This window comes from Hyperolius riggenbachi, chromosome 10 (genome assembly GCF_040937935.1).
Source record: "Hyperolius riggenbachi isolate aHypRig1 chromosome 10, aHypRig1.pri, whole genome shotgun sequence".
Classification (NCBI taxonomy): domain Eukaryota; kingdom Metazoa; phylum Chordata; class Amphibia; order Anura; family Hyperoliidae; genus Hyperolius; species Hyperolius riggenbachi.
The window spans coordinates 288,963,479-288,984,450 of record NC_090655.1 but is presented as its reverse complement, the minus strand read 5'-3'; the positions used below and the strand labels follow the sequence as shown (position 1 = coordinate 288,984,450).

The 20,972-nt window shown below is 46.2% G+C and overlaps 2 protein-coding genes across 2 annotated transcripts in view; both read right to left on the bottom strand.

The window, feature by feature from the left end:
- The window catches only part of LOC137537287 (uncharacterized), a 63,384-nt gene extending 43,199 nt beyond the window's left edge, over positions 1–20,185 (bottom strand). The window contains exons 1-2 of the mRNA XM_068259365.1: positions 20,090–20,185; positions 18,786–18,935 (exon numbers count right to left, since the gene is read on the bottom strand). Coding sequence (XP_068115466.1) covers positions 18,786–18,935; positions 20,090–20,185 — 246 coding nt within the window. The remainder of the gene's footprint in view (positions 1–18,785; positions 18,936–20,089) is intronic.
- LOC137535573 (uncharacterized) lies at positions 9,423–18,741 on the bottom strand. The gene is made up of 2 exons (XM_068257423.1): positions 18,619–18,741; positions 9,423–12,641 (listed from the first exon to the last, which is right to left on the bottom strand). Exon 2 carries the CDS (start codon positions 12,628–12,630, stop codon positions 10,195–10,197), a length of 2,436 nt encoding a protein of 811 aa, XP_068113524.1. The 5' UTR covers positions 12,631–12,641; positions 18,619–18,741; the 3' UTR covers positions 9,423–10,194.
- Positions 20,186–20,972: the final 787 nt, after the last annotated feature.

Here is a 20,972-nt window from a genome sequence, read left to right as displayed (position 1 = left end):
TGGGCGGGGTAGGGGGGAGCGGAGAGACGAAAGAGCAGCATGTGCGTGACATGGCGGGAAATGGGCAGGTAGCGGGGAGCAGAGGGATGACAGAGCGGCGCATGTGACATGATGGGAGATGGGCGGGTAGCGGGGAGCAGAGGGATGACAGAGCAGCGTGTGTGACATAGCGGGAGATGGGCGGGGTAGGGGGGAGCAGAGGGACAACAGGGCAGCGCATGTGACGTGGTGGGAGATGGGCGGGGTAGGGAGCAGAGGAACGACAGAGCGGCGCATGTGACATGGTGGGAGATGGGCGGGGAGGGGGGAGCAGAGGGGTGACAGAGCAGCGTGTGTGTGACATAGCTGGAGATGGGCGGGGTAGGGGGGAGCAGAGGGACAACAGGGCGGCGCATGTGACGTGGTGGGAGATGGGCGGGGTAGGGAGCAGAGGAACGACAGAGCGGCGCATGTGATATGGTGAGAGATGGGCGGGCTAGGGGGGAGCAGAGGGGTGACAGAGCGGCGCATGTGACGTGGTGAGAGATGGCCGGGTAGCGGGGAGCAGAGGGATGACAGAGCAGCGTGTGTGTGACATAGCGGGAGATGGGCGGGGTAGGGGGGAGCAGAGGGACAACAGAGCGGCGCATGTGACGTGGTGGGAGATGGGCGGGGAGGGGGGAGCAGAGGGGTGACAGAGCGGCGCATGTGACGTGGTGGGAGATGGGCGGGGTAGGGGGGAGCAGAGGGATGACAGAGCGGTGTCATGATATAGCAGCTAGTTATGATGTTGCGATAATACAGTAGTATATTTTCATTTTTCTATCTGCTGTGTATTATGTCAAAGGTGTAGATATGTCAGGTTGGCTTCATGGAGTATGTAAATGCAAGTTAACTCTGCATTCATTGTCCAGCAGCTGTCATTGTCTGCTGCTAATTAGGAACCACTTAAGAGCAGGGAATGCTAAATGGATTTGCTAGCCTCTGGCAAGGAGATGGCTAAGTAGTCAATAGCAGTCAGGTCTTCACCTTTGATCTGCTGTCTCAGATGTGATTGTCTGTGTCTGGGTACAGGTAATTACATAACAATATTGTGTTGAACTCTGTAAACAGCACCTGTTGGCCAAAATACAATCTGACTAACTGAGTCTGCCAAGTTCAAAGTGGACAGGAAAACCCTTGGAATTTACATGACAGGAGGGAGCCTCACTCTTTTGATGTATGTACTAGACTATCATTTTACCCCAAACTTCACAAGCTAAAACAGGAACGCTTTGAAGTTGCATGCGTTAAACAGGAAATTGGATTATTCCTGCACCTGGACATTGGGGTAGCCCCGGGGCACACATTTTGCTATAAAACAGCAGCTAGGACTCTCAAAAATCATCTTCTCTTGGAGGTAGCACATAGCTAGAGGGATCCCGAGCGAATCGGAACGGTGTTCGCCCGCCAACCCCGTTCTAACCTACGCACTAACGTTATGTGCAACTTGTCTTGTTCTGTATCCTTGTAACTTTTACTTTGTAACTTTTTTTTACTTTGTTTTTTGTACATCTTTTGTATATATTATTTTCTGCATGGTTCCACTTTTTGGAATATTAAATCGTTATTTAATAAGTTTGACTTCTGCTGTACTAAACTAACACTCATAGCCTAGAAGAGACTGAAGCGTAACTGGGTATAAGTCCATGCCTGATTGTACGTTTGAGCAACACTACCGTATGAGATTGTAACGGCATTGTGTGTATGTGGCACTTTTGCACTCGACAGCAGAGTGGCTAACCGTATCGTTCGGAACGACTGTTAGTGGTTTTGCTGCACTACAGTGTAACTTGCATTACAAGTCAGTGCCTGATCGTGCCGTGTTACTGTACAACTGTACTGTGTGTGTATGTGCGTGGCGTTCCCGTATTTAGCCTAAAGCGCAAAGCTGAACCGAATACGAATACGCGGATTGCATGAGCACTCGACAGCCGAGTGGACGTGTCTAGCAACAGCAAGTGGTGGTAGTAAGAAGCGTTTGAGGAGTAACAGCCTTGTTTTTAGCTTGAATAAGGCTGCTCCCCGCTTGATCTGGTCAAACCCGCAGTCGGGAACCGTATACGCAGGCGTGCCGCGGGCCGGTTCCTGACAAGCGGTGCATGTGACGTGGCGGGAGATGGGCGGGGTAGGGGGGAGCGGAGGGACGACAGAGCGGCGCATGTGACGTGGTGGGAGATGGGCGGGGTAGGGGAGAGCAGAGGGACGAAAGACCTGCGTGTGCGTGACATGGCAGGAGATGGGCGGGTAGCGGGGAGCAGAGGGACGACAGAGCAGCGTGTGCGTGACATGGTGGGAGATGGGCGGGGTAGGGGGGAGCAGAGGGACGACAGAGTGGCGCATGCGTGAGGTGGCGGGAGATGGGCGGGATAGGGGGGAGCAGAGGGACGACAGAGTGGCGCATGTGACGTGGTGGGAGATGGGCGGGGTAGGGGGGAGCAGAGGGATGACAGAGTGGTGCGTGACGTGGTGGGAGATGGGCGGGGTAGGGGGGAGCAGAGGGACGACAGAGCGGCGCATGTGACGTGGCGGGGGAGTTGGTTCGGAGGGACGACAGAGCAGCGTGTGCGTGACATGGCGGGAGGTGGGCAGGGTAGGGGGGAGCAGAGGGACGACAGAGCGGCGCATGTGACGTGGCGGGAGAAGGGCGGGGTAGTGGGTGCGGAGGGACGACAGAGCAGTGTGTGCGTGACATGGCGGGAGATGGGTAATTGGCCATACACAATGGTGCACATCACTCTTGTATAGCGATGCCGACAGGGATGGAGTCTGTCTGTTGCAGTGAAATAGGCAACGTATATGGACTGATGGACTACATAAAAAGCATTGCACACACTCCACGTTTCCACCATTGTGTGGGCCTGAAGATTGGACCAGGATATCTATTTTTCTAACAAACAACCTGAATGCAATTAATCCATCCAACAACCATTTCAGCCCGCGGGGATTTTTCACCTTATGCATCAGAGCAATTTTCACCTCCCATTCATTCGCTAATAACTTTATCACTACTTATCACAATTTATTGATCTACATCTTGTTTTTTCCGCCACTAATTAGGCTTTCTTTGGGTGGTACATTTTGCTAAGAATAATTTTTTTATAAATGCATTTTAACAGGAATATTAAGAAAAATATCATTTATTTCTCAGTTTTCAGCCATTATAGCTTTAAAATAATACATGCTACCATAATTAAAACCTATGTATTTTATTTGCCCGTTTGTCTCAGTTATTACACCATTTAAAGGGAACCTTAAAGGGACACTTAAGTCAAACAAAAAAAATGAGTTTTACTCACCTAGGGCTTCCAATAGCCCCCTGCAGCTGTCCGGTGCCGTCGCTGTCTCCCTCCGATCCTCCTGGCCCCGCCGGCAGCCACTTCCTGTTTCGGTGACAGGGGCTGACAGGCTGGGGACGCGAGGGATTCTTCGCGTTCCCAGACACATTAGCACCCTCTATGCTGCTATATGGTATATGATATATGCTATAGCAGCATAGATGGCGCTATTGTGGCCAGGAACGCGAAGAATCACTCGCGTCCCCAGCCTGTCAGCTCCTGTCACCGAAACAGGAAGTGGCTGCCGGCGGGGCCAGGAGGATCGGAGGGAGACGGCGAGGGCACCGGACAGCTGCAGGGGGCTATTGGAAGCCCCAGGTGAGTAAAACTCATTTTTTTTTTACTTAATTGTCCCTTTAACTCTAAAAAAAAAAAAAAAAAAAGTTTTACTTACCTAGGACATGTACCAGCCCCCTGCAGCCATCCTGCGCCCTCGCAGTCACTCATGGCTCCTCTGGTCCCTCGTTGGCAGCTAGTTTAGTTTTTGCCGACCGCCATGCGTACCTTTTTACACATTCCCGCTGGTGCAGGAAGTTATTGTGGACATCAACAAGTAACTTTTTACGCATTACGTGTGTAATGCATAAAATTTTACGCATTACAACCATAACGCGTAAAAATTTACTTGTTGATGTCCGTAATAGCTTCCTGCACCAGCGGGAATGCGTAAAAAAGGTACGCATGGCAACCGGCCAACTCCCAGTCGGCAAAAACGAAACTAGCTGGCAGCGGGGGACCAGAGGAGCCATGAGTGACTGCGAGGGCACAGGATGGCTGCAAGGAGCTGGTACATGTCCCAGGTAAGTAAAACTCATGTTTTTTTAGAGTTAAGGTTCCCTTTAAATTTTGTCCCTATCACAATGCATGGCGCCAATATTTTATTTGGAAATAAAGGTGCATTTTTTCAGTTTTGCGTCCATCACTATTTACAAGCTTATAATTAAAAAAAATTTCATAGTATACCCCCTTCACCTGCACATTTAAAAAGTTCAGACCCTTAGGTAACTATTTATGTTTGTTTGTTTTTTAAATGTAATTTTTTTTCATTAAAAAATTTATTTGGGCAATTTTTTGGTGTTGGGAAATAAACAGTCAATTTTTAATGTTCTGTGTAAAATGGTATGTAAAATGTTTGTAGATGTAGTTTTACTATTTGGCCACCTTGAGTTTTTTTTTCTCCTTGTGCTTCTCGCTAACCGGAAGCACAAGGAGGACGGGGAAACTTTTTTTTGCAGAAAGACTGAAGCCTCTAGTAAGAGAGCTTCGGTTTCAGTGTTGGGGACACGGATTGATGATAGGGAACCACGTTCCCGTTCACTGATCTGAGGGCTACCGGGGGACTGCACTGGGGCGCGCCCGCGCGCGGGAGATTGCCGATGCGCGGCACCGCAACAGAGCAGCCGCCTGGACGTGAGGATCACGTCCGGGCGGCTGAAATGGTTAAAGATCGCAATAGGTTAGTTTTCATCTATGTGATTTATTTTTTGTTGTCCAGGTAGTCCCCGATTTACGAACAAACCGCTAATATTAACGGCCCAATCCCGTCCCATTAATGTAATTTCTGCGAGGGGTAAGTGTGAAGAAGCATTTTAAAAATTCCAACGATTGCAGGCGCCGGTCTCCCTCAGTGGATGCGGTGCTGGGCTCATCTCTGCACCGAGTCCAGCTCTGTCCTTCCTTCTCTATCCTCCACCTTCATGCTCTTGTGCAGATCATCGCTTCCTGTATATTACATGACACACAGGAAATAGTACTGTACACTAGAGCCTGCAGGAGGTGTATAGGCCAGGATCGCGATCTACAAGTAGATTGAGGACTACACTGCTGGCTACACCTCTAATTTTGCTGTTCTGCTGCCCTATGCAGAGCAGCATGCAGCCAAACAGATGAGGCTCAGGGAGATGCATAATTGAGCCAGGGGTGGTCCTTCTGCCTATTACTTCCCCGCCCACCCATCTTCGTCCACTCCTAAGGCTGAGCTGTCCTCCACCACCACCATGGTAAAATCCACATTGCTGGTGCTGCAGAACGGGCTCCGAGACCTAATTTCAGTGGCAACCGGCAGTGGGGAGGAGAGCAGTGGTCTAGCAGAGAGGCAATAGGCCACCTCTCTACTTTCTGCTGTGGCTAGTCGCTGATATGAGGTCTATGCACCAGGCATGCAGTGACAGTGAGGGAGATCCCAGTATGGTGGAGGAGTGTTGCTCAGTGTAACAGCTGCATCCGTTGCAGGGGGTGGGGGCATGCCTGGCTGCCTACACTGGAGCACCTATGCCTGGCTAATTATACTGGAGCACCTGTGCCTGGCTACCTATACTGGAGCCCCTATGTCTGGCTACCTATACAGGAGCCCCTATGTCTGGCTACCTATACAGGAGCCCCTATGTCTGGCTACCTATACAGGAGCACCTATGTCTGGTTACCTATACTGGAGCACCTATGCCTGGCTACCTATACAGGAGCACCTATGTCTGGTTACCTATACTGAAGCACCTATGTCTGGTTACCTATACTGGAGCACCTATGCCTGGCTACCTATACAGGAGCACCTATGCCTGGCTACCTATACAGGAGCACCTATGCCTGGCTACCTATACAGGAGCACCTATGCCTGGCTACCTATACAGGAGCACCTATGCCTGGCTACCTATACAGGAGCACCTATGCCTGGCTACCTATCCTGGAGCACCTATGCCTGGCTACCTATCCTGGAGCACCTGTGCCTGGCTACCTATCTTGGAGCACCTGTGCCTGGCTACCTATCTTGGAGCACCTGTGCCTGGCTACCTATCCTGGAGCACCTGTGCCTGGCTACCTATACAGGAGCACCTGTGCCTGGCTATCTATACTGGAGCACCTATGCCTGGCTACCTATACTGGAGCATCTGTGCCTGGCTACCTATACAGGAGCACCTATGTCTGGCTATCTATACTGGAGCACCTATGCCTGGCTACCTATACAGGAGCACCTGTCTGGCTACCTATCCTGGAGCACCTAAGTCTGGCTACCTACACTGGAGCACCTAAGTCTGGTCACCTATACAGGAGCACCTATGCCTGGCTACCTATACAGGAGCACCTATGCCTGGCTACCTATACAGGAGCACCTATGTCTGGCTACCTATCCTGGAGCACCTGTGCCTGGCTACCTATACTGGAGCACCTATGCCTGGCTACCTATACTGGAGCCCCTATGCCTGGCTACCTATACTGGAGCACCTATGCCTGGCTACCTATACTGGAGCACCTATGCCTGGCTACCTATACTGGAGCCCATATGGGGACAGTGTAATGATTGGCTGCTCCCACGTTGCCTATGTTCCCCTACGTGGTCAGTGTATTGATTGGCTGTTCGTGTGTCTCCCTGTGCTGTGTTCCCCTATGCCTGCTGTTTTAGACTGAATATAAAATATTTATACTGGTTTATTTATTTTTTTATTTAAATGTCATTAAAAAGTTATATTATTGTTAATTTTTTTTTTATTGTTGAAACAAAAAAAAAATGTATTGTGCTGTTTGAAAGTTTATTTGAACAAACATTTTTTCTTAATAACAATTGTTTTTTCTTCAAGTATACAGTGCTGCCCATAATTATTCATATGTCTGTCAAATTTTGACTTAAAGTTATCAGCAAGTAATTTTTTGACGGGAAATGACATAGGGTGTCTCACAAAAGATAATAAGACGATGTACAAGAGGCATTATTGTGGGAAAAATCATTCTCAGCTTTTATTTACATTTGAGAAAAAAGTGTCCAGTCCATAATTATTCACACCCTTCACAAACTGTCACAGTCTGTGGAAAAATCCAAAGTTCTATACCATTCCAAATAGTCCAAGCTGTTCTAAAGAATCCCAATTACCCTGGATTAATTGGGAACAGCTGTTTTAATCACTTCAACAGCTCTCTGCAGTTGGTTTGTGGACAGTCATGGCTAAGACAAAGGAGCTCAGTGAGGCCCTACGGCTGCGCATTGTGGCTGCTCACAAGTCAGGAAAGGGCTACAAGGCCATTTCTAAATATTTTCAATTTGTGTAGTAAGTGTTATAGCTGTGCAGCACACTGACAAAGCTGAACAGAACTTGAGTACAGTGCCTGTTATATTCAAAACCTTATGTACTAGGGTGGGGTTAAAGGCCCTCCCGTACCTTCCTTCTCACCCCAGAGCATGGCTGGCAGAAATTAAGAAGTTAAAAAAATAAGAATGAATTCACTTTATGTTCTAAACTTCACTGTAGTGACTGAAAATGTTTTTTTCAAAGAAAAAAAAAAAAAATCAAAAAATGGCATAATGTACATCAACGTGGATAAGCAAAACAGGATGATAACAGTAATATACAAAATCAACTTATATTAAATTTATGAAATTTATTCCAAAAAGTGAATATTCTCTCAATATACCACAAAGATATATTTTTATAAGATATGTTATAAAAAAAAAAAACATTTGCTGTACTCAGGGCTGCGGAGTCGGAGTCGTGGAGTTGGGCAATTTTGGGTGCCTGGAGTCGGAGTCGGGAGAAAATGCACCGACTCCGACTCCTAATGAATTTGTAACTGTAATTAAAATAGAAAATATGATAAAATGTTCTATTTCTCAGATAATAGTCATTAAAAATAATGTATATATACAGTATATATACAGTAATAGCTGTGCTTAGTCCACAAAAATGAAATAAACCAATCAAAATTAGTTACTTGTGCTGCTTCAATAAAGCAGTCCCCGTATTTTTAAGGTCAGATATACATATCTGATTGTGACTGTATATATGATGTGTACACAGGAATCTCTTATATATACTAAATAACATCTATGCTGTAAGAATAAAGCCTGATGTGTAGCTGTGTCACTAATAGAGATGGTCAATGAGATGGAAATAATTCTGCACTGATGCTGATTTATGCAAATGTATGCACTCCCTTTGCTGATGAAATCAAATAATTTGATATGTTGTTAAAATTTGGTTTGGCGACTACAAATTAAAGGGTACCTGAGACGGATGAAAAGTAAAGTTTTATACATACCTGGAGCTTCCTCCAGCCCCCTTCAGGCTAATCAATCCCTCGCTGTCCTCCACCACCCGGATCTTCTGCTATGAGTCCTGGTAATTCAGCCAGTCAGCGCTGTCCGGCCGAATGCCGCTCCCACAGCCAGGAACATTCTGCACCTGCGCAATAGTGCTGCACAGGTGTAGTATGCTCCTGGCGGCGGAGTGTGTGCATGCGCACTACGCCCGACTGGCTCAAGTACCTGGACTCATAGCAGAAGATCCAGGTGGTGGAGGAGGACAACGAGGGACTGATTATCCTGAAGGCGGCTGGAGGAAGCCCCAGGTATGTATAAAACTTTAATTTCATCTGTCTCAGGTTTACTTTGTTACACAGTAGTACTATACTCTACATATGCACTCTCCACAGAGCTGCAGGGAATCCACTGAGAATGCTGTGCACATTGAACACAGAGGTGTTGTCTGTCACCCATAAACCTTGTTCAGATTGTGCATGAAGAATGTGTAATAGAGGAAGAATCTCCTCATTCCCCTGCAGAGTACCTGCACATCATTCTTACATGTACCCACACTTACATTGCCTAGGGCCTGATAGATGTTCTTTGTTCCGGTCTGTACCTTTTACAAGTACTCTTACCAAGGACTAGTTGTAGTCTATGACTAAAGATAATAAATGTGGCAGTCTCCATATCCTTCTCACTTCAGTTGTCTTGTAAAATTCCTAAGCGTTGGCAGTTAAAGGGACTCCGAGCAGTGCAGAAACTATGGAAAGATGCATATCATTTTAAAGCTCTCTTTCTCCTCTTTCCAATGATATATACACCGCCGCCCTACGCCTTTTAGTTTTCGCTATTTTTGCAATTGAAATTGCCGCGGCCGCAACTTCGATCGCGAATATAGAGAAAACTAAAAGGCGTAGAATGACGATTTAGGTGTCGTCAGAAAGAGGAGAAAGAGAGCTTTAAAATGATACCCATCTTTCCATAGTTACATTGTATTACACAGGGCGACTTTTTCTCAAAGTCAGCAGCTCCATTCAGCAGAAAAAGTCGCCCTGTGTAATACAATGAAACTATGGAAAGATGGGTATCATTTTAAAGCTCTCTTTCTCCTCTTTCTGGCGACACCTAAATCGTCGTTCTACGCCTTTTAGTTTTCTCTATATTCGCGATCGAAATTGCAGCCGCGGCAATTTCAATCGCGAAAACTAAAAGGTGTAGGGCGGTAGTTTATCTATCATTGGAAAGAGGAGAAAGAGAGCTTTAAAATGATATGCATCTTTCCATAGTTTCTGCACTGCTCGGAGTCCCTTTAAGAGACGAATTTCATGTTACATACTTTTAATCAACAAAATTGTAATATGCAAATTAGAGGAGTCGGAGTCGAGGAGTCGGAGTCAGTGGAATCCTAAACTGAGGAGTCGGAGTCAGTGGAATCCTAAACTGAGGAGTCGGAGTCGGTGGATTTTTGGACCGACTCCACAGCCCTGGCTGTACTTAATACTTAACACATAAAAGTTTTGAAGATATAAATGAATTTGTTTTGATATTTTTTCAAGAAATAGAAAAAAAAATATACTGGGAAAAAATTAGAAATATATTCCCACCATTCTAATAATATTTGTATCTTCAAAAAATGTAGCAAAAAGTTATTTACATAAAATGGTAGTTAATAACATTAAAAAATTAAACAAAACCAATCGAAATTATTTTTTTTTAATTAACTTTTCTTATTTACATAATGAAGAAAAAAAAAACATAAATGGGAGGTAATTTTCAAAGACTTTGTAACCTCAATAATAACTAGTTTAACGTCATTAGTATTTGTGACTAGAGCCAAACCGGCTTTGACCGTTCAGCAATCATATCCTCAATGTCTGGCTTTGGAACAGTAGAAATGTTCAATGGCAGTGAATCAGATTTAGATACCCAATCAGTTTCCAGTGTACCTTCACACATTTTTAAAGTGTCCACAAGAATTGGAGATAGGAAGCCCCAATTTTTTTTTTCAAACTTATTTCTCAAAACCCTTTTGTTTTTTCCCTTTGGGGGCACAAGGCTGTATCTTTTAGATCCTTTTTTCCTACTACCTTTTTGATCCCGATCAAAACCAGCCTGAAGTCTGTTAACGTTAAAGTTGTTTGACAATGCAGCAAGAATAGTTCTGCATTCCAGATCATCAGAACTGTAATGAGATCTTTTTGACCTATATTTCAGCACGTTACTGTGAAATTTTTCTAGTGGGCCGGTATGACAGGACCAGGTCAGATGTGGAAGATCATTCAGCAGTTGTTTGTTGTTTACTATTGCTGTTAGTCGCTCGTATGCAGGAGTTTCACGGTCCAGCCACATGGACTCGTCTACTTGATTTTCAGAAAGTTCTTGGTGGGCACATTTCCTGATTTCTCCATCCTCCACCCATTCATGCTCATTGACCACATGATGAAGTAAAGACTGCCAGTTCTTACGAAGTTTTTCGGGATCATTTTCACAATTTTTGATTGCCCACCAAAAGTGATTGTTGAGTTCACTGATCCAGGGTGTTAGAGTAGAACAGGTTCTGTTTTGGCTGAATTTTCTGATTTTTTGAGAGATATTTTTTGCATAATGCCACACATCGAACTGATGATTGATGTGTGGATATTGCTCTCTCATAACTTTCTGTATGTCTGCATGTCGGTCAGAAGCAAAAAATATAATTTCATACCCATCATCAATTACACGGGCTATGCACTTCTCAAAGGCAAACTTCTCCATGGCAACGGAGGAAGAACACTGGGTACTTTGTACGACTTCAAAATCTAAAATCTTCCCACTAAGCAGGTCCATCAATGTGTACATACAGTATTTAGCACTGTGTCCACGGCTGTCGCACTGTCCATCTCCTGCCACTGTCACCGGCTCATTAAACAATTCTTGTTTGAGGTTTTCTTTTTCCATGGTCCAGGCACGACTAATTGCGGGGAAGAGGTATTTTTTTTGGTAATCATGGAAAGTTTTTTCACTAAAAAATTGCATACCAAAAACAGTAAGAAAATCATTCAGTCTTGTGAAGTTTAGCCCTGTACACAGCGCAGATGCTGCTAAAAGAAGATTTCCTGCATAGTAACGTTTTATTTTTGGTTGTGATTCAAAGATTTTGAAGTCATGTCCATCCTCACATTCACCTCTTACTATAACTGCCGATCCTTGCATTTGTTTGTTAAACTTTTTGATTTTACGGTTACAGGCTGGGTCCCCAAGGCATGTCATTTTCTGTATCAAGTTGTCTAGGCAAGATTCGAATACAATAAATTTACGTTGAAACGCAATGTTTTTAAAATATTCGTCAGGATCAGATGGTGATCCTGTACGTGTCGATTCTTGAAGGTCACAAAGTGCACTTATTTCAGATTTGTCTAAACTAAAATCAAAGCGGTTGAATTGCTCATCACTATCTTTCCCTTGATCAAGTATTGAACATGAGCTTTCCATTGGTCTTCTTGAATCAAACTGATCTTCAGAATTTCCTTCTGCCTGAGGGTGGGATGGAAGCGGATTAAAAGGGGCGACATTTGAGATAGTGCTTTCTACTAAAACTGGTAAAGTTATTGTACTTTGTGGTAAAGTAATTGGACTTTCATATAGGCTTGGTAGAGATGGTTGTAAAGGAATTTGTGCACTAGACAAAGTTTCGGACGGATTTTCCAGTGTTACATAGACTATGTTGTATGGATTTTCCATATATTGAACTGACGATGGACTTCCACTGTCTGATAACAGGTCAGATTGAGTAGAGCTTAGGTCTTCAGTCTGTGTTGATATATTTTTACAGCGTACTTTTTCTTTTTCTTTGTAAATTCGATAACAATGTGGACAACTGTACGTCGATTCTCCCAATTCTATCAAATGGCGAAATTTCTTTTTTTTTTTCGGGGGCAAATCAATATTTTTTGGTTTTCCGGACGTCATAACAGCTTCCTCGTTTATGACTACATTGTTAGTGTTGGAAGGGAAAATTGAGGGAGCTGCATCTTTGACTAGCGTTTTTCTTTTAGTTTTCGTTTTGTAACACTCTGGTGTGAAATGGTTGGAACATACTCGGTACAAATCTGAAGGTTTTCCTTTCAAAATTTTGGATGAAAGAGCATCAATGTCGACAAACGTTTGACCTGTTCTCTCTAGCCAGAGTTTAATTTTGTCGACAGTGTTCGGAAAGCAATGCAGACTAATGTTCTCATCTTTTCCCGTAAAATTAGGGCAACCGACAATTATGCAGTTAGGCATGTTCTCCAAAACTAAAGGGGAAAAAAAAATGAATGTAAAAAAAAATGTAAAATAACAAATACATACTAAAGCTTCTAAAATAGTCACCTATCGATTTAAAATATATCACTCTCGATCTGCCATCAGACTGACACTAACAGTACCCAATCGGCCACAAAATTGAGGCTAACGATCTGCAATCAGACTGGCACTAAGAATAAACGATCTGCCATCAGATTGACAATAACAGCAGAGTTCTCCACAGAATTTTTTTCATGCCGGGTGGCATGAAAAAGTAGCTGGGTGGGGCGCAACGGGAAGAATGCTTACAGCATAGGACATCCCTCCACCCCCTATCATGTCCCATGCACCCCTGCACTCCCCATCATGGCCTATGTACCCCTGCACCCCCTATCACATCCCCTGCACCCCCTATCATGTCTCATGCACCCCCTATCATGGCCTATGCACCCCTGCACCCCTTATCTTGGCCTATGACCTCCTTCACCCCCTATCATGGCCTATGCATCCCTGCACCCCCTATCATGGCCTATGCACCCCCTATCATGGCCTATGCATCCCTGCACCCCCTATCATGGCCTATGCACCCCTGCACCCCCTATCATGGCCTATGCACGGCTATCATGGCCTATGCACCCCTGCACTGCCTATCATGGCCTATGCACCCCTGCACCCCCTATCATGGCCTATGCACGGCTATCATGGCCTATGCACCCCTGCACCCCCTATCATGGCCTATGCATCCCTGCACCCCCTATCATGGCCTATGCATCCCTGCACCCCCTATCATGGCCTATGCATCCCTGCACCCCCTATCATGGCCTATGCACCCCTGCACCCCCTATCATGGCCTATGCACCCCTGCACCCCCTATCATGGCCTATGCCTATTTCCTTACCATATAGGTTATTGCACTCTCAAACACATTTCATTTCATACAATAGGCACCAATATCACACTCCACAAATTACTGCACTTTAGTATGCGCCCCCCCTCCCCATAAAGAACCCACCACACTCCACATATTATTGCACCGACCTACAGATTACATAGCTTATTAGTGATCACTTCACATCACCCTCCTTACAGCACAGCACAATACATTAAAAAGGAGCTGTCAGCCATACTATCTCAGAAAAAAACCCATAACATATGTATTGCACTGTCCATGTTTTGATTTTAGTGATTTTTCTACAGTAAAAAAAAAAAATCCTTCTTAGCATTTCCCATTTTAAGTGTGGCTACTGTGAAGCCAATTCTGATGCAATTTCCTCCCTTACTCTCCTTTGCCTGATTTGCCCGCCATTCACTATAGAAAGTGCCTTGTCTCAGCATGAGAAATATTGGCCAATCAGAGAGGAACAGAGGTGTGGGCGGGGAAAACCAGAGGGAAAGAGGCTTCAGCCAAACAGGCTGCATTAGTTAAGTCTGAGGGGAAATAGAGAAGCAAAAAAGGACAACCCAGCATGCCCTGCAACTTCCTTTTTGTGTACCAAATTTTGTGTGTACCAAACAAGAGTCAGGTAAACTGGGGAATGATCATTTATCAACAAGAAAAGTAATGGTGATTTTAACGTTTGGATTGCCTGGTTAGCATTCTTATTACTTGTTTACCAGATAAAAATAAAGAATTGATTTTTGATTTTATGCCCGGCTCTTTAGCACAATACATTGCAGTCCATACATTACTACGACCATTCCATTTATAATTACACAACCACTCTATACCACTGTGATTATTACACCCTGCAGTATAGGGCAACCCTCTACCCTGATCCAGTGTGCTTGCACTGTTACAACACCCCCCCCCCCCCCCTTCACCAATGTCACCCACTCCCTCTGCTCACCCCATTGGCAGCCACGATCTGGATGATGAGCTGGATGGCCTCCTTCATAGAGTAGCATCCCATCCTCCTGACCACCAGCACTCCTTCCTGCTGCTCGCCGGGCTCTGTGCACCCCAGGATGCTCTGGATGAAGTTATCCATCTAGCGGGGCTTCTGCTGGAAGACGGTGACCCACGTCCCAGTTCGCTGGTCCTGGAGACTGGATCGCCTGCTGCCCAGGGGAGCGCCGGCCAGGCCGCTCTACGGATGGGGGAGGAGTACTGGGAGGGGACCGGAGGATGTGCTCCCTAGTTCCTGCTGCGCTGCCCACCCGTAGTCAGTCAGACCTCCTGATGAGCGGCAGCCAGCAGGGGTGAGAGAGGGGAGCGATGTGCGGTGACGCGCCAGACTTCAAGTGATGTCACTTCCTGTATTTGAAGTTTATGGCGTGTTACCACACATCGCTCCCTTCTCATATCCATGATCTGGAGGTCTGACTGACTCTACGGGCGGGCAGCATAACGGGAACTAGGGGCAGCTATGCAGAGGGAAATCCGCTCTGTGCCAGCGCATATCAGCACACGGAAAAGCTGGAGAACTGTGTGTAAATGTGGGCGGGCCTTGGATAGCACCCGGGCGGGGTTTCAAAAGAGCCGGGCGGCTCCCCCACCTAATTAGTCCTGAGGAGAACACTGAACAGTAAACGATCTGCCATCAGACTGACACTAACAGTAAAAGATTTGCCATCAGGCTTATGCTGGGAATACATGTTACTTTTTTGGGGTCGATTCTCAGCGCATCTATTAACCATTCGATCCTCTGCTTGAGTCTCTTATCTTCCGCTCGTTTTCCTTATCTTTTTTTCCATTAATTTCTATGAGAAATCGAGCGGAAAAGAATCGAACAGAGAATCGGACATGATGGAATTTTATCTATCGAAGGCAACTAACGTAACGATTCTGCCGCAAAAACGTGACGTGTATTCCCAGCATTGGAAGAGTACACTACAGTGTTCTCCCCAGGTTCTTTTAGGCGGGTGCATCACCCGGCTAGTTTGGGTGACCACCCGGCTGTCATCGTCTCACCTCCTCCTCCGTTTTAAGCAGAGTTGTGCAGAAAAGCACCGGCCTTCCATGCTCTCATCTCACCCCACCCGGCTACTTTTTCATGCCAAAAAAATTTCTAGAGAAAGCACCGTACTATCTACCATCTGTTTTACAGAAACATTAACCAATATTCCAAAATTGATTAAACCACCAATCTGATGGAAGATTGAATATTACCTGCTACACATCATCAAATTTATATCAGATAAACTGAGCCATTCGATTTACAAATGGAACCACCATCTGATTTCAGTTCATTTTTTGATAGATTTTTTATTAAATTCTGTAAAAAAAAAAATCAAGAAAAACGAATGTAAATCAGATTGGACCTGTGGGAAGATATCGCATTGACCAGTGTGTCTGAATGGAAATTGCATGGTGTGTACCAGGATTTCACAATTACAGATTATCACATGATAAAGTCATTAGTGAACGCCTGAGCCTACCAATAATATGCACGATATATGACATGCAATTTTCCGTCACATAGACGGGTCAAATCGATAGTCTGGAACAGGTCTGATATGATTTACGATAATATATCTTGTCGATATTTTACAGAATTGATCAGAAAATAAATCTGAAAAACAATATGGAAGCAGATTAGATCTGTTGGCAATCGAATTGTCCCATGTTTTGAAAGAAATTGTATATTGAGTAGCAGGCATAAAGAGAAGGCCAATCCCGACATGAACGATATTAACACTGACAATCAATTTCCCTCCAGCAATGGACGATCACATTGTTTTTGCAGTATAAACACAGTATGTTGTCTCATAATCCCACCTATGACATCCTTCCACCCTTCCCCCACACCCAATAGCAATCTGTAAGGACTCAGCCACACTATAAGCGCTTTTCTGAGCGTTTGTGATTGATTAGTGCTTTCTAAGCGCTTTTTAAAAATCGCTCCCATTCACGTTCATTAAAATGTCGTAAAAATCGTGCAATCTCGGTAATTTTTACGTGATTTTTACTGCGATTTTAATGAAAGCGATTGATAGCAATTTTTAAAAAGCGATCAGAAAGACCTAATCAATCACAAGCGCTCAGAAAAGTGCTTATAGTGTGGCTGAGCCCTAATTGTCAGGCTAAACATTCATTACTATGAATTAGAGAATGTATACTCAGAATTATGCTAAAATATCTAGCATAATTCATTCACTAGTAAGATTCATCATATAAATAATCCTATATAATAAAACCTAAGTGTCCCTGCGTCACCCTGTCCCTGTGTCCGTGCGTTTGCACTACTGCGCATGTGCAGCACGGACAGCCGTTGGGACAGGAGGACAGAGCCATGGAGCTGGGCGGGCGTGTGCCCGTCGGACAGCTGCACACGTGGCAGACAGGTGCGCACGCATGCGCACTGACATTTGGCGGTGTGACAGACCTAGGGCCCATTTTTAAATGGGCTTAGGTCAACTAGTTTAGCTAATATTATTCATTTGTCAACCCTTTTAACTCCTGTGTACTTCATACCTTTCTACTGTACACAGGAGAGTCCAGCGCAGCGCTAATAGCGGGCTTTCCAGTAGTTTACTACTCTAATTCGGATTTCAAATTAAGTCTAATGACTTCAGGTGTGACCACAGGCAGCGGAGAGTTAACTTACCCAGAAGTCTTCAGGGAGGTCTGTGTACCATTATGTGTCATAGGCATAATGAAAGCCGCATTCCATGACTAGTCCACACTTCCTCTTTCAAGCTGGAAGGAGTAAGTGCGGTACGGAGTCATGGAACGTGGCACTCATTACAACTATCACACGTAATAGAACGCTAACATCCCAAAGGCTTCTGGGTAAGGTAACTCCCTGCTGCCTGTGGTCACACGTGAAGGAATTAGACTTCATTTGAATTCCGAATTCCAGTAGTAAACTACTGGAAAGCCCACCACTAGCGCTGCGCATACCGCAGCTTCTCGCTATCTGCAGGCGTCTGACTCACTTGCTCTGTGGGAGGAGTCTCATGGGTACGGGTGTGCGCATGAGTGGAGCTGAATAATCAAGGACAAAGTGCTCAGAGGGGCGAGGAGAGGTGGAGATCAGCAAGACTAACACAGTAAGAGGCAGAGCTACTGCACACAGCTCTGCCTCTTCATGGCAGCAGATTCTACGACCTGCCAAGTCGTGGAATTTTGCCTGTGTATTTCAGGGGCATAAATACTTCGTTTTGCCGCGGGAATGCAGCAACTCAGCTTGTATTCACAAGATGAACATGCCTGAAGAGGAAAATAAGGTAAGAAAAGACACTCCAGTTTCTTTTTAAAGTGTACCAGAGCTGGAATAAAGTAAACGTTTTATACATACCTGGGGCTTCCACCAGCCCCATACTAATGGATCGCTCCCTCGAGATACGTAAATAGTGCACTTCACTTATGTCAGACTGGCCACGACTGGAGGAAGTAACAAGACCCGGTACAGAAGACAGAGAAGACTGAGGACGGCGGTGTATGAGCGATCCATGCGGATGGGGCTGGAGGAAGCCCCGAGTATGTATAAAACATTTACTTTATTCCAGCTCTGGTAGACTTTAAGAGAGAAACTGTGGTTTCCAACAATACATCACTCCTTAATATGCAAATCTTCTCTTTATACCCCCGACATATGTTTATAGAGAACATGACAGTAACCCAGTAAGTGTAGTCAAAGGTATTCCCACATTATAGGTACACCCCCCCCCCCCCCCCCCCCAGTACAAGTAGCCACAGGCGTTCCCCATTATACGTAGCCAAAAGTAGTGTTCCCCATTACAGGTAGCCTCCCACCCAGCACATGTAGCAAAAGACCCCATAATAGGTAACCCCACAGTACAGGTAGCCAAAGCAGTATCCTCATTACAGGTGTCCCCCAGTATAGGTAACCCTACCAGTAAAGGAAGAAGGTGTCCCCCCCCATTATAGGTGACTCTCCTGCAATACAGGTAGCCAAATGTGTCCCCCATTATAGGTAACCCCCAATATAGGTAACAAAAGGTGTCCCCCATAAAAGGTAACATCCCCCAGAATGGGTAGCAAAAGGTAACCCCCAGTATAGGAGAAGAGAGGGGCGCAGTCACCTTGGGGCGCACCTCAAATGCTGGTAGTGAGCGATGACGTCACTTCCCCTGCGGTGACTGCGCCTCTCCCCTACTCCTCCGCGTGTGACGTCACAGCATCCCCGGTGATCTCGCAGCGTGAGACGGGAGCTCTCCTCGCCGGTTATTATATTACACACACACGTTACCTCCGACTGCCAGGTCCTGCAATGTCCGCCGCCTACTTCCTCCCGCTTCACCTCTGACCCGGAAACGTCTCTCCACTTCCTGCCTGTTCCTCCCAGCACTTCCTGTCTATGCGTTCCAGCACTTCCTACATGTGCGTTCCACTGATCCCCCTGTGGCGAAGGAGGGAATTACAGCCTGCAGGAGAGATGCTAAAGATTAGCCTGTAGGGTCCTTTCCCTTCCAAACTCTGCAAAGCACAATGGGCTCTATTCATAAAAAAAGTGTTGCGAAAATACTACTGGAGGGAAAATACCGCATCAATATTTTAGACTTCTGGGTGGGCATTCATAAAAATTTTGGCAGCTGGGATAGCAGAGCGGAGATCTCCCGCTGAAGGCTGGCGGTAAGCTGTCGGAAGGCATGCGGAAACACTGAAGCCGGCAGAGTCCCTCCGTGCGCTGCTCTCTCTGGGAGGTCTGTCCCATTCACTTGTATGTAATCTGCAGGCTTCTCGCTATATCGAGGAAGCGGTATTTCCCATCCGCATGCAGCTGCCATACAAGTGCGGAGATCTCCCGCTGAAGGCTGGCGGTAAGCTGTCGGAAGGCATGCGGAAACACTGAAGCCGTCAGAGTCCCTCCGTGCGCTGCTCTCTCTAGGAGGTCTGTCCCATTCACTTGTATGTAATCTGCAGGCTTCTCGCTATATCGAGGAAGCGGTATTTCCCATCCACATACCGCTTCCTCTAATCTTTATGAATGGCCATTTTGTTACTTTTTTCTAGATAAATCTAGAAAAACACTGCAGAAGGCGGAAATTTCTCGCTCTGCTGGGCGATTGTAGATTTTCATGCGGGAACAGCTTTTATGAATGCCCACTTTGCTAAATGGTCGGGAAAGTCCGCTGTTTTGAGCGGAAAACTTGCGGTAAAGTTTTATAAATAGAGCCCTCCCAACATTTTAAACTAAGAAACCGGGACACTGGCCACACCCCCCAACCACACCCCCAACACACGCCTACCATCGGTTTTTGAAGATTTTTTTTTTAATTAATATTTATGCCCTTATATTTTTTTTACTAAATATACCCTTATACACCCTGCCCGTGGGTGGGGAGGAGGGTAAGGGTGCCCGTGGGTGGGGAGGATGGGTGAGGATGGGTGCCACTGCAAAAACAAAAAATGATCGAGGCGCCAGCCGCGCCTAAGTGGTATGCGGGATGTGGCCATAGCATTACTACCTCCCTCCCTCCTTCCCTTGAGATCTGCCCCCCTGTGTCCCTCGTTAGCAGAGTGCGCAGCGAGCGGAGTGGGCTGTCATCTTACCTGCGTCCATGCACGAGTACCGATGTCCGGCTTCACTCTGCTTCCTGTGACGTCACAGGAAGCAGGAAGCTGGATGAAGACACAATACTTGTGCATGGACGCAGGTAAGATGACAGCCCGCTCCGCTCGCTGCGCACTCTGCTAACGAGGGACACAGGGGGGCAGATCTCAAGGGAAGGAGGGAGGGAGGTAGTAATGCTATGGCCACATCCCGCATACCACTTAGGCGCGGCTGGCGCCTCGATCATTTTTTTTTTACTGCTGCCCACTGCCGCCGGGACTTGGGGGGCTCACACCGTGATAGCGGGAGAGCCCCCCATAAATCGTGACAGTCCCGACGAGATTGGGACGGTTGGGCCCTCTGCTTAAAGGAATACTTAAGGCCAAAAAAAAAAAATGATATTTACTCACCCAGGGCATCCCTCAGCCCCCTGAAGCTGGATGGTGCCCTCGCAGCCCCACTCCGATCGTCCTGTCCCCGCCGGCGGCTACTTCCGGGTTCGGAGACAGCCGCCGACAGGCTGGGAACGCGGCTGATTCTCCGCGTTCCCAGCCGCTATATCACCCTCTATGCTGCTATAGTGTATAATATATACGCTATAGCAGCATAGAGGGTGATATAGCAGCTGGGAACGCGGAGAATCACTCACGTTCCCAGCCTGTCGGCGGCTGTCACCGAACCCGGAAGTAGCCGCCAGCGGGGACAGGACGATCGGAGTGGGGCTGCGAGGGCACCATCCAGCTTCAGGGGGCTGAGGGATGCCCCGGGTGAGTAAATAGCATTTTTATTTTTTGCCTTAAGTATTCTGAAGTAAGGATAAATTCTATTTTTTAACTTGTATTCCTGTCAATGACTAGCTGATAAACCGCCGATATCCCGCTG

What these genes read in the sequence shown, in the direction of transcription:
- LOC137535573 (XM_068257423.1), bottom strand. Translation starts at nt 12,630, where the DNA reads ATGCCTAACTGCATAATTGTCGGTTGCCCTAATTTTACGGGAAAAGAT.